Source organism: Hordeum vulgare, chromosome 4H, assembly GCF_904849725.1.
Source record: "Hordeum vulgare subsp. vulgare chromosome 4H, MorexV3_pseudomolecules_assembly, whole genome shotgun sequence".
Lineage (NCBI taxonomy): Eukaryota > Viridiplantae > Streptophyta > Magnoliopsida > Poales > Poaceae > Hordeum > Hordeum vulgare.
In genome coordinates, this window is record NC_058521.1 from 436,666,260 (window position 1) to 436,683,125 (window position 16,866).

Consider the following 16,866-nt stretch of genomic DNA (forward strand, 5'->3'; position numbering starts at 1 on the left):
TGACCATCATCATTATCCACACCCTCAATCATCTACCTATCTATCTACAGACTTGAACATTTCTCCGTTTCCAGAACGGAGAATGAAACTGATAACAGTAGCTTTTGCAATGGAATTTTCAGTGACTTTTGAGGCGGCAAAAACCGTGATCACCTGTCCACTGGTGAATTTTCAGTGGCACATCTGATGAGCCAAAACTTGGCACTAAGGAAAAGTAGGCAAGTAGAACAGTAGTAAAATGAGGTGGGTTTTATACACACCAGTCATGTCACACCAATAGTGGAGAAGGGCCTTCTTTCCCATCAACCTTGCTTCTTTCTTTCATCTGCCAATGAGCAGCCAACAAGCACGAGTTAGATATAAGGAACACAAGATAGCACATATTATCAAAGCTGATGATGTAAACTGGAGAGTTTAGAAAAAGGGATACCCGAGAGCATTTTGAGGACGAAGTCCCTCCTAAGGATTTCTGGAAGCACAAGCATCATGTTCATGTGTTCTGGAGTTTTAGCAAATATAGTTGCAGCGTCAACAATCTCGCTCCCAGTGAATGCAAGCCTAGATAATTCACTAATTGCCTTTTCTCTTGATTTCTGTTGAGGGTCCTCTTGGGTTGTTTCTCGTGCCATTGCTGCTGAAAATGTTGTTGCCATTGTACCAACATGTTGTGTCACACTGTTTAGTTGGTTGTTGACATCTTGAAGCATGGCTGCAAAAGGATCGCTTGGTCCCGTCGCCCTCTTTGGCCTTGGCTCCTTCTTTTGTCTCTTAGAACTAGTTGTATCAATAGAGCAAGTGTCAATTGACCGTCTAGCTGTCCCTGTTGAGATCATATCCTCTTCCTCATTTTCTTCTTCCTCCATAGCAATTTCCTTCTCCAAGTTTCCGACTGCCTCTCCAAAGCCTTCAGCATTTTCCCCTGTTGCGATGTCCTTGCCATAGATAGCAGCCAATTGCTCAAAGTATGGAAATGATACACCATACAATCCCTTAGCCTCATTGTGATTCTACATGATTTTTACAAAATAAGAAAGTTGGTTTTAGCATGGACAATAAGGAAAAAGTTACACTACAACAATAGGTAACCAAGGTGCAATTGCAAACAAATTCAGCACAATGCATTAGTGAGAAATTCAGTTTTAGTGGTTGAAGTGATCTACCTTACAATGTTCTTCATACTGTGCCTTCTCGCATTGAATCATCTTCCTATTTCCATCCCATGTAAAACCACTTTTGGATATCATTACTTCAAGAGCACCATATTTCTTCCTGAAGTGCCTCACTCTTGATTCAATGTGTGGAACTCCGGTGATACCACGGCCTGGACACTTCTCAGCAAGATGTTTTTCCAATATTGCCAAGTACCCACCTTTGAATGAACCATCGGATTTCCACCTCGGATCCAAAGACAACTCATACAAGGCTTTAATTAGCTCATCGTCCTCATCGGAAGTCCAATTCCTTTTGTTCCTGCCTCTTCCACGCAACGTGGTTGAGCTATCCACGCGGTCCATATCTACACAAGAAAGAATGGCTACAAATGAGATGGCAAATATATATGAAAGAAAACAAATGCAAATGTGATGCAATCATAGCTTATCTATTAAAACTAAAAGAAACATAGAGAAAGAAAATGAACAAACACAAATAGTTTATACCTCAATGCGCCCTAGCAGCCCTATGTCTATTATACATGCTCTGAGCAAGACCATTCCGAAAATTTGTCCACTCATTCGAAGTAGATATAGAAGTGATGAATTCTGGTTGGTCTACTTCTCCGTCCATGTCTTCCAGTGTTTCTTGCATTAATTGCTCGTCCATATCAACTGGGTCGATAGGCATATTTTGCAATATAAGATTATGCAAGAGCGCGCATGCCATGATGATTCGACATTGGGTCTTCATAGGGAAAAATGAAGGGGACCTCAAAATTGCCCAACGACCCTTGAGCCTTCCAAAGGCCCTTTCTATAATATTTCGGGCTCTAGCGTGGCGCATGTTGGAATACTCCTCCGCACTACGAGGTGGGTTTTGTGGTGTCCAACCACCCAAGTGGTATCTTTGACCTCGGTATGGAGCTATAAATCCTCTTGCGTTTGTGTAGCCAGCATCGACAAGGTAATATTGGTCTTCGGGGACATGTAACCCATTTGGCCTTGAAATGGCATCCCTAAGAACACGACCATCGTGTGCAGAACCCTCCCAACCAGGTAATATGTAGATGAACTGCATGTCAGGTGCACATACACCTAACACATTTGTATCTATATCACCCAACCTTGATCTATATCTTCCTTTCAGATTAGCTGGGACAGTTACGTCTATGTGTGTGCCGTCTAACGCTCCAAGGCAATTCTACAATATAAACAACAATGTGAAAATATTAGCATCTTTTACCACTATTGAGATCATCTGGTGAATAATATTTTTTCTTAATAGTTATTTACCTTGAAATACTTCCATTTATCATCCGTGCAATCCTCGGGTATAGGTTCAGGTTTCTTAAGTAGCAGATGGTGCAGCTTCAGGACAGCTAGAAGACAAGCATTGAAGTTTCTACTAACCGGCTCCGGGCTTCGATAGAAGAATTTTCCTACTGTCCTATTTTTAAGATGGTGTGATAATACATACAAGAACGATGCCACTATCTCCTCTAAAGATGTGTTCCTCGTACCCTTTAGACCACTAACATCTCTCACCATCTCACATAATATATGAAATGTTCTCCTATCCATACGAAGCTGACTTATACACATAGCATCGCTCTCACCAATTAGCCGGTACAAGTTCTCTCCCCTTAACTCTCTAATTTTAATTCTCCTTTCTATTTTCCAACATTTTCTCTTATAAGCTAATGCAAACATTAACCACACATAATAATATACAAGCATGATGGAAGTGGTCAGATTCAAAAATGTTGCGTTTCTCCTTCCACGTCTCGCACTCAAGGGAAGACGAGCCATAACTGAAAAGTAGAATGCGATATATAAGCATAAGGAAAATATACATAATTAAGGTGCAATTAGTCATGCAAAGAAAGGAAGATAAATTTGATGTCACATTTGTCTGCACGGCACCAACAAAAACTGGTGTATGTCCTACTGTACACGAGCGAAAAATATAGCTCTATAACAACAGGCATCATCTGGCACCAACAAAAACTGGTGTATGTCCTTCATTCAGACAAGAAAAAGCCCCTTTTTCATTTGTTTCCAGGAACGGTTCTATCAGTTGATGAGTTAACTAATTGATCAAGAACAAATATATGCTACACATCATCCATCACAAATAACTAATTGATCAAGAACAGATAAAGAACATGCATTTTTCGGACTTCCAGATCAAGAACAGGGATCGGTAACCTAACCTCCAGATCCACGGCACGAGGTTGATGGAGGAGGGATAGATCAATTGGAAATCCGGAGACGGGCCTTGGTGCTCCTCGTCGCTAGCTTTAACCATACATCTCCGTCGGTGGCGTGGCGGCGGCGGCTGGCGTTCCGGCGGCGTGGCTTCCTTCCAAGCGGCTAGACCAGGAGGAGAGGACCGAGGGGAGTCGTCGGCGGCTGGACGGAGATCGAGGGGAGGTGGCGGCGGCGTTGGACTTGAAGGAGATCGAGGGGAGGTGGCGGCGCAGATGGGGATCGAGGGGAGGCGTGGAGGGAGGAGGAGCGCTCGGGGTGAGGAGGTAACGCGCGTTACCGGTGGGGGGTGGGGGGCAACGAGGGATAACTGGCCTGGATCTGATTACGGTGGAAGTTGATTACAGTGTGTTATTACCAAACATGGGTAAAGGTATCTGTTTACACTGTAAACGGATGCGGGGCAAAAAAAGATGAAACAAACACCTTCTTAGTCATATTGCTTGCAAGGCTTGTGTGTGATGTTGTATTACCGAGTGGGCCCCGAGATACCTCTCCGTCACACGGAGTGACAAATCCCGGTCTTGATCCATACTAACTCAAGGACACCTTTGAAGATACCTGTAGAGCACCTTTATAGTCACACAGTTACGTTGTGACGTTTGATACACACAAGGTATTCTTTCGGTCCATGAGTTATATGATCTCATGGTCATAGGAATAAATACTTGACATGCAGAAAACAATAGCAATAAAATGAAACGAGCAATATGCTATGTATATAATTTGGGTCTTGTCCATGACATGATTCTCCTAATGATGTGATCCCGTTATCAAGTGACAACACTTGTCTATGGTTAGGAAACCTTGACCATCTTTGATCAATGAGCTAGTCAACTAGAGGCTTACTAGGGACAGTGTTTTGTCTATGTATCCACATATGTATTTGAGTTTTCAATCAATACAATTATAGCATGGATAATAAACGATTATCACGAATAAAGAAATACAATAATAACTAATTTATTATTGCCTCTAGGGCATATTTCCAACAGTCTCCCACTTGCACTAGAGTCAATAATCTAGTTCACATCACTATGTGATTTTAACGAATCCAACACCCATATAGTTCTGGGGTTTGATCACGTCTTGCTTGTGAGAGAGGTTTTAGTCAATGGTTCTGAATCTCTCAGATCCATGTGTGCTTTTACAAGTCTTTATGTCATCTTATAGATGCTGCTACTACGTGCTATTCGGAAATACTCCAAATATCTACTCTACTATACGAATCCGTTTTACTACTTATAGTTATTCGGATTAGTGTCAAAGCTTGCATCAACGTAACCCTTTACGACGAACTCTTTAACCACCTACATAATCGAGAAAAATTCCTTAGTCTATTAGTTACTAAGGATAAATTTGACCGATGTTCAGTTATTCAATCCTGGATCACTCTCTGTACCTCTTAACAGACTTGTGGCAAGGCACACATCAGGTGCGGTACACAGTATGGCATACTGTAGACTCTACGGCTAAGGCATAGGGGACAACCTTCGTCCTTTCTCTTTCTTCTGCCGTGGTCGGGCTTTTGAGTCTTACTCAAATTCACACCTTACAATACAACCAAGAACTTCTTCCTTGCTGATCTATTTTGAACTCCTTCAAAAACTTGTCAAGGCATGCATTTCATTTGAAAGTTCTGTTTAGTATTTTGATCTATCTCCATAGATCTTGATGCTCAATGTTCAAGTGTCTCTATCCAGGTCTTCCTTTGAAAAACCCCTTTCAAATAACCTTTATGCTTTACAGAAATTCTACATTACTTCCGATCAACAATATGTGTACCACATATACTTATCAGAAATTCTGTAGTGCTCCCACTCACTTCTTTGGAAATACAAGTTTCTCATAAACCTTGTACAAACCCAAAAGCTTTGATCATCTCATCAAAGCGTATATTCCAACTCCGAGATGCTTGCACCCGTCCATAGAAGGATCGCTGGAGCTTGCATACTTGTTAGCATCCTTAGGATCGAAAAAACCTTCTGGTTGTATCACATACAATTTTTCGTGAAGGAAACCGTCGAGGAAACAATGTTTTGATATCCTATGTGCAATATTTCATAAATAATGCATCAAATGCAAACATAATTCCAACAGACTTTTAGCATCGCTATGAGTGAGAAAGTCTCATCATAGTCAACTCTTTGATCTTGTCGGAAACATCCTTGCGACAAGTCGAGCTTTTTCTTAATGGTGGCTTTTCACCATCATCGCCTGTCTTTATTTTAAAGATCCATATTTACTTAATAGTCTTACAACCATCAAGAAGTTCTTCCAAAGTCTACACTTTGTCTTTACACATGGATCCTCTCTCGGATTTCATGGCCTCCAGCCATTTGTCGGAATTCGGGCCCACTATCGCTTCTTCATAGCTCGCAGGTTCATTATTGTTTCAACAACATGACCTCCAAGACAAGGTTACCGTACCACTTTGTATTAGTACACGACCTTGTCTACCTACGACGTTTGTAGTAACTTGATCCGAAGCTCAATGATCACCATCATCAGTTTCCACTTCAATTGGTGTAGGCGCCACAGGAACAACTTCCTGCGCCCTGCTACACACTGGTTGAAGTGACGGTTCACTAACCTTATCAAGTTCCATCACCCTCCCACTCAATTTTTTTGAGAGAAACCTTTCCTCGAGAAAGGACCTGTTTCTAGAAACAACCACTTCGCTTTCGGATCTGAGATAGGAGATGTACCCAACTGTTTTGGATATCCTATGAAGATGCATTTATCCGCTTTGGGTTCGAGCTTATCAGACTGAAACTTTTTCACATAAGCATCGCAGCCCCAAACTTTTAAGAAACGACAACTTAGGTTTCTCCAAACCATAGTCTATACTGTGTCATCTCAACGGAAATACGCGGTGCCCTATTTAAAGTGAATATGGTTGTCTCTAATGCATAACCCATAGACGACAGTGGTAATTCGATAAGAGACATCATAGTATGCACCATATCAAATAGGGTGCGGCTATGACGTTCAGACACACCATCACACTATGATGTTCCAGGTGGCATGAATTGCAAAACAATTTCCACATTGTCTCAACTATGTACCAAAAACTCGCAACTCAGATATTCATCTGTATGATCATATCATGGACAGTTTATCCTCTTGTCACGACGATCTTCACTCTGAAATAGCTTTGAACTTTTCAATATTTCAGACTTGTGACTCATCAAGTAAATACTCCTGTATCTACTCAAGTCATCAGTGAAGTAAGAACATAACAATATTCACGGCGTGCCTCGGCACTTATTGGACTGCACACATCAAAAATGTATTACTCCCAACAAGTTACTCTCTTGATCCATGTGGTATGATTTTGCATGTCTCAAGTGATTCAAAATCAAGTGAGTCCAAATGATCCATCTGCATGGATTTTCTTCATGCGTTTATACCAACAGGTATGGTTTGCATGTCTCAAACGTTTCAAAAAAGAGTGAGTACATAGATCCATCACCATGGAGCTTCTTCATGCTTTTTACACCAACATGACTCAAGCGACAGTGCCACAAGTAAGTGGTACTATCATTATTACTTTATCTCTTTTGGCACCAATATTATGAACATGTGTAACACTACGATCGAGATTCAATAAACCATTGAAGGTAATTATTCAAGCAAATAGAATAACCATTATTCTCTTTGAATGAATAATCGTATTGCAATAAACACGATCCAATCATGTTCATGCTCAACGCAAACACCAAATAACATTTATTTAGGTGCAACACCAATCGTGATGGTACAGAGAGCGTGCGATGTTTGATCACATCAACCTTGGAGACACTTCCAACACATATCGTCACCTCGTTTCTAGCTAGTCTCCGTTTATTCTGTAGCTTTGATTTCGAGTTACTAATCACTTACCAACCAACCGGTATCTGATACCCTCGTGCTACTAGGAGTACTAGTAAAGTACACATCAATATCATGTATATCAAATATACTTCTATTGACTTTGCCAGCCTTCTTATCTACCAAGTATCTAGGGTAGCTCCGCCTCAGTGATCGTTCCCCTCATAACAGAAGCACTTAGTCTCGGGTTTGGGTTCAATCTTGGGTTACTTCATTAGAGAAGCAACTGGTTTGCCGTTTCATGAAGTATCCCTTCTAGTCCTTGCCCTTCTTGAAACTAGTGGTTTTACTAACCATCAACAATTGATGATACTTCTTGATTTCTACTTTCGAAGTGTCAAACATTGTGAATCGCTCAAGGATCATCACATCTATCCTTGATATGTTATAGTTCATCACGGAGCTCTAGCAGCTTAGTGGCAGTGACTTTGGAGAACCATCACTGTCTCATCTGGAAGATTAACTCCCACTTGATTCAAGCGATTGTTGTACTCAGACAATCTAAGAACATGCTCAACGATTTGAGCTTTTCTCCTCTACTTTGTAGACAAAGAATCTTGTCGGAGGTGTCATGCCTCTCAACAAGGGCACGAGCATGAAATCTCAATTTAATCTCCTAGAACATCTCTTATGTTCCGTGACGTTTCAAAACGTCTTCGATGCCTTGCTTCTAAGCCTTTAAGTATTTCGTACTGAACTATCACGTAGTCATCAAAAACATGTATGTTAGATGTTCGCAACATCCAAAGACGAAGCTCGAGGTGCAGTACACCGAGTGGTGCATTAAGGAGATAAGCCTTCTGCGCAACAATGAGGACAATGCTCAGTTTTACGGACTCAGTCCGCAAAGTTGCTACTATCAACTTTCAACTAAATTTTCTCTAGGAACATATAAAAACAGTAGAGCTATAGCGCAAGCTACATCATAATTCGCAAAGACCATTAGACTATGTTCATGATAGTTAGTTCAATCAATCATATTACTTAAGAACTCCCACTCAAAAAGTACATCTCTCTAGTCATTTGAGTGGTACATGATCCAAATCCACTAACTCAAGTCCAATCATCACGTGAGTTGAGAATAGTTTCAGTGGTAAGCATCTCTTTGCTAATCATATCAACTATACGATTCATGCTCGCCCTTTTGGTCTCATGTGTTCCGAGGCCATGTCCGCACATGCTAGGCTCGTCAAGCTTAACCCGAGTGTTCCGCGTGTGCAACTGTTTTGCACTCGTTGTATGTGAATGTTGAGTCTATCACACCCGATCATAACGTGGTGTCTCGAAACGACGAACTGTAGCAACGGTGCACAGTCGGGGAGAACACAATTTCTTCTTGAAATTTTAGTGAGATATCACCTCATAATGCTACCGTCGTTCTAAGCAAAATAAGGTGCATAAAAGGATTAACATCACATGTAATTCATAAGTGACATGGTATGGCCATCATCATGTGCTTCTTGATCTCCATCACCAAAGCACCGGCACGATCTTCTTGTCACCGGCGCCACACCATGATCTCCATCAACGTGTCGCCATCGGGGTTGTCATGCTACTTATGCTATTACTACTAAAGCTACGTTCTAGCAATATAGTAAATGCATCCGCAAACACAAACGTTAGTTTAAAGACAACCCTATAGCTCCTGTCGATTGCCGTGCCATCGACATGCAAGTCGATATTAACTATTACAACATGATAATCTTATATATCCAATATATCACATCATGTCATTGGCCATATCATATCACAAGCATACCCCGCAAAAACAAGTTAGACGTCCTCTAATTTGTTGTTGCATGTTTTACGTGGCTACTATGGGTATCTAGTATGATCACATCTTACTTATGCAAAAACGACAACGGAGATGTGAAAATTGCTATTTAACCTCTCCAAGGACCGGCTCGGTCAAAACCAATTCAACTAAAGTTGAAGAAACCGACAGCGCCAGTCATCTTTATGCAACGAGGTTGCATGTCAATCGATGAAACCGATCTTTCGTAAGCGTACGAATAATGTCGGTCCGGGCCGCTTCAATCCAACAATACCGCTGAATCGAGAAAAGACTAAGGAGGGCAGCAAATCGAACATCATCGTCCACAAAACCCTTTCTGTTCTACTCGAGATAACATCTACGCATGAACCTGGCTCATGATGCCACTGTTGGGGAACGTTGCATGGGAAACAAAAAAAATCCTACGCACACGAAGACCTATCATGGTGATGTCCATCTACGAGAGGAGATTTGGATCTACGCACCCTTGTGGATCGCACAGCAGGAAGCGTTAAGAAACTCGGTTGATGTAGTGAAACGTCTTCCCATCCCTCGATCAGCCCCACGAACCGTCCCACGAACCGTCCCGCAATCTGTCCCACGATCCGTTCCGATCTAGTGCCGAACGGACAGCACCTCCGCGTTCAACACACGTACATCTCGACAATGATCTAGGCCTTCTTGAGCCAGAAAGGAAGATGGAGAAGTAGATTAGTTCTCTGGCACCGTGACGACGCTCCGGTGGTGGTGACGATCTACTCCTGCAGGGCTCCGCCCGAGGTCCACAGAAATACGATCTAGAGGTAAAACTATGGTGTCTAGATCTGAGTTGCACGTGGCAAAAGTTGTCTCAAATCAGCCCTAAATGACCACTATATATAGGAGGGAGGGGGAGGAGGCTTGCCTTGAGGGCCAAGCCCTCAAGGGTGCGCCAGCTAGGGAGGAGAGGAGGAATCCTACTCCAATTAGGATTGGAAAGTGGAGTCCTTCTCTTCCTTCCCACCTCCCTTTTTTTTCTTTGGTTTTCTTCTCTTGGCTCCAAGCCCCTCTTGGGCTGTCCCACGAGCCCATTAAGGGCTAGTGCGCCACCCCTAAGGCCATTGGGCTTCCCTCGGCTGGGTTGTCCCCCTCCCGGTGAACTTCCGGAACCCATTCATCACTCCCGGTACAATGCCGGTAATGCCCGAAAACCTTCCGGTAACCAAATGAAACCATCCTATATATCAATCTTCATTTCCGGACCATTCCGGAAACCCTCGTGACGTCCATGATATCATCCGGGACTCCGAACAACATTCGGTAACCACACATATAACTCAACTATACTAAAACATCATCGAACCTTAAGTGTGCAGACTCTGCGTCGTTCGAGAACTATGTAGACATGCCCCGAGGCACTCCTCGGTCAATATCTAATAGCGGGACCTGGATGCCCATATTGGATCCTACATATTCTCCGAAGATCTTATCGGTTGAACCTTAGTGTCAAGGATTCATATAATCCCGTATGTCATTCCCTTTGTCCTTTGGTATGTTACTTGCCCGAGTATCGATCATCGGTATCCGCATACATATTTCAATCTCGTTACCTGCAAGTCTATTTACTCGTTCCCTAATACAAGATCCCTTGACTTACACTTAGTCACATTTCTTGCAAGGCTTGTGTTTGATGTTGTATTACCGAGTGGGCCCTGAGATACCTCTTCGTCACACAGAGTGACAAATGCCAGTCTTGATCCATACTAACTCAACGGACACCTTCGGAGAGACCTGTAGAGCAACTTTATAGTCACCCAGTTATGTTGTGACGTTTGATACACACAAGGTATTCCTACGGTGCCAGTGAGTTATATGATCTCACGGTCATAGGAATAAATACTTGACACGCAGAAAACAATAGCAATAAAATGACACGATGAATATGCTACGTATATAATTTGGGTCTTGTCCATCACATGATTCTCCTAATGATGTGATCCCATTATCAAGTGACAACACTTGTCTATGGTTAGGAAACCTTGACCATCTTTGATCAACGAGCTAGTCAACTAGAGGCTTACTAGGGACAGTGTTTTTTCTATGTATCCACACATGTATTTGAGTTTCCAATCAATACAATTATAGCATGGATAATAAACGATTATCACGAATAAAGAAATACAATAATAACTAATATTTTTTTTCCTCTAGTGCATATTTCCAACAATATGTTTCTCGAAAATCTACATATCAATATATAATTGATGAAAATATTATTACCCATGGTGACTCCAAGCGATTTCCCTACGCGATTGAGTCACATCTTCTGAAGTCCCGGTCATTGCATACACTATGACCTAGGTCGGTGGAGGTTTCCCATCTATTGGGTGTATGCTACCCATTAGGTGTCTGTCAACGTGAATTTGACTTGCATTTACTAATTCAAGGGCATTCATATCCTTTCTTGCGAAAAGATCAATCTTGATGTACTATTGTGTTCCTTTGAATGGGGAGTTGAGTGTTTTAGTTGATACCTCCAATATTTCCGACATAACTTTGCAGGATTGTACAATTATGTGCCATCTTCATAGTTAGTAAATGAATCTGGCAGGTTATCTGCAATGTGTCCCAAATCTTCTGAACGTATCTTCAAATCTTTGAGTAGGTGGATTTGAGGTGGAAATGTGTTGAACATTCCACTAATTTCATGACATTCTTCATGTGCTTAAAATCTCCACATAATGACTAGAAATGTTCCTCACTGAATCAACATATTGTCGTTGAATAAACACCCATGTGAGGGGCTTGAGGTATTGACAGAAATACAATTATTCCTCACATAGATCCTAGATATATGTTGATGGGTCAAAGTGTATATCGGAGTGGTGATATCAGTATGCAACCGAATTACTGCACGCGGGAAAGTCTTGGTAGGTTTCCACATATCAAAGATAGAGGGGAATAATATTATGAAGTTTGGTGGTGAGCGTGTAAAACTACATGACTCCATAATAAAGTTGGTAAGTTACAATTCCAGAGTAAAGATGATGCAATGAGCTTAACTCTTTGGATAAATGATTCGCCAAACCATTTTGAGTCTAGACATATAGGACAAAGTGCTAAACTTTAATCCGAGGGCCATAGTGAAGGCACACGAGGAGAATTTTGAGTGTTATCCATTCAATTTTGATTGAAATCAATATTCAAGATAATGAGCCAATGGTTTCATGTGGATAAAGCAACCTTGATACCATTATGTAGATGTGTCTTTTAAAACCATGGAATACATGAATAGTCTAGTCAATGGATGGGAATAGCCACTTTGCTCGACTTGATGCATTCAAAGAGTCTGAGTGGTTTAGTGTAGACTTTAAGGTGTGCGAGCCTTAAAATTACCTTCCCTCCATTAGATATAGTGCAGAAAAAATCGAAATACTATTAGCATTTAGCATCGTAAATCAATGGTATTGATGATAATTTCAATTTCGACCCCATGTCATGCAAAATACAGTGTAGAAAATTATCTTGTGTGCAATATGTGCTATGAGTTTTGTAGTATGTGTAGTATAATCAAGATGACAAGGAGATAATGTGTTTGCTAAAACCGTATACGATGAAGAGATAATATTCCTATTGTTGTCATCCTAGGTTTTGTTATGCAAACTATTTTGGCGGATATCTCTATGGTACAGTAGGATACTAGTTGAGCCAAGACACAATTAAGCATCCTTGATGGTACTCGAATACCATAGGGATAGTAATATGACTTTAGTTGAGAAAACAATTACATCACCGTGTCTAGCGATTTATAACACATCTCTTTTGTCCTAGTAAGAGTGGAAACATTTTTCCTACCTATGGAGTTTGTGGTGCATATATCCACAACACACATATTATCCTTCATCCGATTGAATCTCATAGAAATATCATCTCTCTCTCTCTACACACACACACACATATACTTGAAGATTCTCAATACGAAAATCTCTACTATATATATATATATAATACATATAACTCTATTTGTACCGAAGTGTTGATACAATACATTGTGATATTATACAATATATGATGAAAACAATACTTATGTTTACAACATCAGAATTGACATAAATTATATTTACCACTCACGAGACTATTCATAGTCTCCAATCATGTCGGTTGAGGCATCTTCAACCATCACGTTCTCCATGCCCATAGGGTCCTCTCATCATTGGTGATGTCGGGTTTAAGGTTCAAGTGGGCTTCAAACCTTTTCCCTTGAGGTCCTTCGCATCCCGGGGATTGCTAACACATAATAACCACATGTTGAGATCTAAATCGATATATTGCCTTATGATTTATAAAAGCAACATATTTGTTTTATTAGTGGCGTGACTCCAAGAGGAGGTGAATCCTACTTAACTTAGATTGCACACATTATCCCACGAGACATAGGAGCGATCATGATATCCATGGCCCAAGTAGGGTAGTTATGGCCATTGAGGGGGAATGTCTCAAATTCTCTAGCCATCGATTACCTATATGGATAATCTAGAGATAATTAATTTACGGTCAATAAATTAAAGACCATCAAGGTTGATGTTGTAATGAACTTTGCAAAATTAATGACATTTCAAGAAGTTGGGTTGAAATCATTAATGTGGATCTCATATTGTTAAGTATGACACCTTAAAGATAATTTCTGGAATGGAGTAGATCTTGCAACACTAGCGAGTATAATCTGATGAAATTAGTAATTACTCACTCCAAATGCCTTATGTTATGACTTCGTGAAAATGTGTGGGACAACACTTGGTAAATCAATCAGAATTTCGAAATGACAAAATGTAGCCTTTAACAATAGTAATTGATAATATGCCTAGGTTGTAGATCTATATGACTACATTGTGATCCCAAGAATCAATTTGAAAAAATAACTTCAAATTTTACAAATTAATTTTTACTCGCATTAAGTCAAAATGACTTGATTAAGATGAATTAATTTCATTTGCAACAAATTTAAAATATCAATTGCAAATAACATATGGAAATAATTAGACATGTAAAATAACATGGAAATTGGTCACATAATGTTGCATTGTCGAATATAGAATATTCAACATAATACAATATTGTATTAGCAATAGTGTAATTAAGAGGGTCTAAGGTAGAAAATACTAGTAAATACTCCCTTCGTTAGTGTAAAAACACTCTTATATTATGGAACAACGGGAGTATTATATTGTTAATTGGATAAATTTGCAAAACCCGTGAGAGAAATGTGATTATTGAAAAAAATATTGTCTCGGAGCACTGTTTCGGATTGCTTTGTTAATTCCTACAAATATAGGGATCTTAGTGCAAAATAGTGAATCAAGGGATAAGCTTACCTATCCCTCCATCTCTCGTGTGCGGTTACAAGAGGAGAGGCACACAACGCTGGCTGTCAGAGTAGTGGTCGGCAACCAGGGTTGCCACTACTACCCGCAAAGGCCAATGGGTCGTCGTTGTCTCGAAGGACGAACCCACACCGGGTGCCATTTGTTGGATGGGGCTGGCGCCATGCACGATGGGCTCGTCGGCCGCCCATCGATTATGCCATCGACCAAGAAGACCCGTGTGTCGTGCGTTGGATGGCGTGGTCACGTGCGCGTGTGACCAGAGGCAAGCATCGCAGGCTTCTGCGAGTTTTTCGTGGTTTCCGTCACTCGCGTGTAGGCCGCACGACATGCCAGAACATGCATGGCGGCTATTTCAAGGAAGTCGGAGTTGGGAAAAGGAAAATGTTTCGCGTCTACACGTCCGCAGAAGCGTTCCGCCGATCGCTATCACTCGCTCCGTCAGATCCCCGCCTCCTTCAGATCCTTCGCTCGCGCCAAGTTTTTTCCCTTTCTTCTCTGCTTCTTCTTCCTCTCGTCTCCATCAGATCTATTTTTCGTTTCCGTAAGATCCATGGTGGACGGGAAAGCTACATCCGATTACATGAGAGCTGAAACCGGCAAATGAGGAGCTGCAAACATAAAGGCAGCGGGGGGCGGGTGATCCCATGGCCGGAGGTGAGGTTGTTGCACGGGGACCTGCAGGAATGGTGTCGTGAATGCTACAACCAGTAACACAAAAGCTACAAGCGTCCAAAAAATCTACAACCGTTGATAAAAAACCTACAACCACGTCCGTCACAGTTGCAAGCAAAGTTCGCCGGAGTTGTAGCCGGAGTTGCAACCATGATGGGAAAATGCTGCAACCATTATACAAATTTTCCACATCCGTCATTTTGTTTTGTTGCAACCGTATTGTTTTTAGCTACAACCGTTGGCATGGGCGAGCTGCAACCATGATGGACAAATGCTACAACCATTATACAAATCTCCTACATCCGTCATTCTGTTTTGTTGCAACCGTATTATTTTTTTCTACCACCGACAATTTTTTTGCTTCATGGGAGGCGAGATGTTGGTGGTGGGTTGCTACGAACCACGATGTCGGCGGTGAGCGTGGTGAGCAGGCTGACGATGGGGACGACGACAATGAGCATGCGGGAGCCCCCGGGGCTACCCGCAGACGGCGGTGCTTGCGAGATGTAGGGGAGGCGGGGGATCGGGATGTTTGTTGAGCTGCTTGAGGAGGATGAAGGAGCAAGGGGAGATCCAATGATGCGGGAGCCTCCAATCGTACGGCTGCGCTGCGACTGGGGCGAGTTTTTGGACTGGTGCACCGGCTCCTTGTACTGCCCTTGGGGAAATGAGGGCCGTGTTTCTACGCCGGGAGCCGCCTCGTACATCGAGTTTCGTGCATCGACGTGCGCCAGGGCGAAGCCGACCAGAATGGTTGCGGAGGAAGTGTGCGGGTACGACCAGAGTGTAGGCAAGCGCATATGCAACACGAACTCATCAAGCCATGTGTCAGTGTAGTGAACAACCGGTCTTCATACCCGTGTCCACGCACCGACAAGGTGCGACCTCCACGCTGGGAAGGACATGGTAGAATATAAATTCACCTAGATACACAAGACATGGTGGATCGACACCATGAAGAAGAGCTCCGGGAAGGTCATCGAGAAGTACTAAAAACCACTACCAAGCCTAAGGCATAATCAAGATCAAGGCTCGGGAGACTCTGTTGGGTCTCTAAGGGTGTGTTTGGTTCGGCAACCAAGTCGAACGTAATGGAATGGTTGCATTCCATAGGAACGGGTTCGTTCCATTTCTGTGTTTGGTACCAACAAATATGCGAAACGGGCTGGTTCCGTTCCTGTGTTTGGTTGGAAAGATGTAACAAAAAATAAAACCACATAAAACTCAAAGTTTTAGCATCATTTCTTTTGTATTTCAAAGACAAACAACATACCATTATGTATAGTGACAACAATCACACATATATGACATCAACCAAATACAAATTTCAATAAAAGGTAGCAAGTTCATCCATCACATCCAAAAGGAATCAGCCATACATGAATTCACATATCAAATCATCCAGCGAACCGTGTTGCATACTATCCCAAAATGCCTACTAATGGCTTGTAGCCATGTATCTGGAAAAACAACATACAAAAAGAGATAGGGAAGAACATTGCACAAACAGAAAATAAAAACCTACCTCAATTGGTCGCAACTGCTACGTCGCCGTTGAGCTGTTAGTTGCCGCCCCGCTACTAGTGGCCGCCCTGCTCCAAGTGGCCGCCCCTACCAGCCACGGCCCGTGCAAGTCATCGCCCGTGTCAGCCACCGCCCTGCTGCTAGTCTCCTCCCGTGACAGCCGCCGCCCCGCTGCTAGCCTCTGCCCCTCCCAGCAGTCGCTGTGCTGCCAGTCTCCACCCTTGTCAGTCGTCACCCC

The 16,866-nt window shown here is 42.1% G+C and overlaps 1 protein-coding gene across 1 annotated transcript; it reads right to left on the minus strand.

Moving 5' to 3' along the window:
* Positions 1–302: 302 nt before the first annotated feature.
* LOC123450592 lies at positions 303–1,771 on the minus strand. Its single transcript, XM_045127761.1, has 3 exons — positions 1,161–1,771; positions 431–1,007; positions 303–325 (listed from the first exon to the last, which is right to left on the minus strand). The coding sequence occupies exons 1-3, from the start codon at positions 1,512–1,514 to the stop codon at positions 303–305; spliced, it is 954 nt and encodes a 317-aa protein (XP_044983696.1). The 5' UTR covers positions 1,515–1,771.
* Between the last annotated feature and the right edge of the window lie 15,095 nt (positions 1,772–16,866).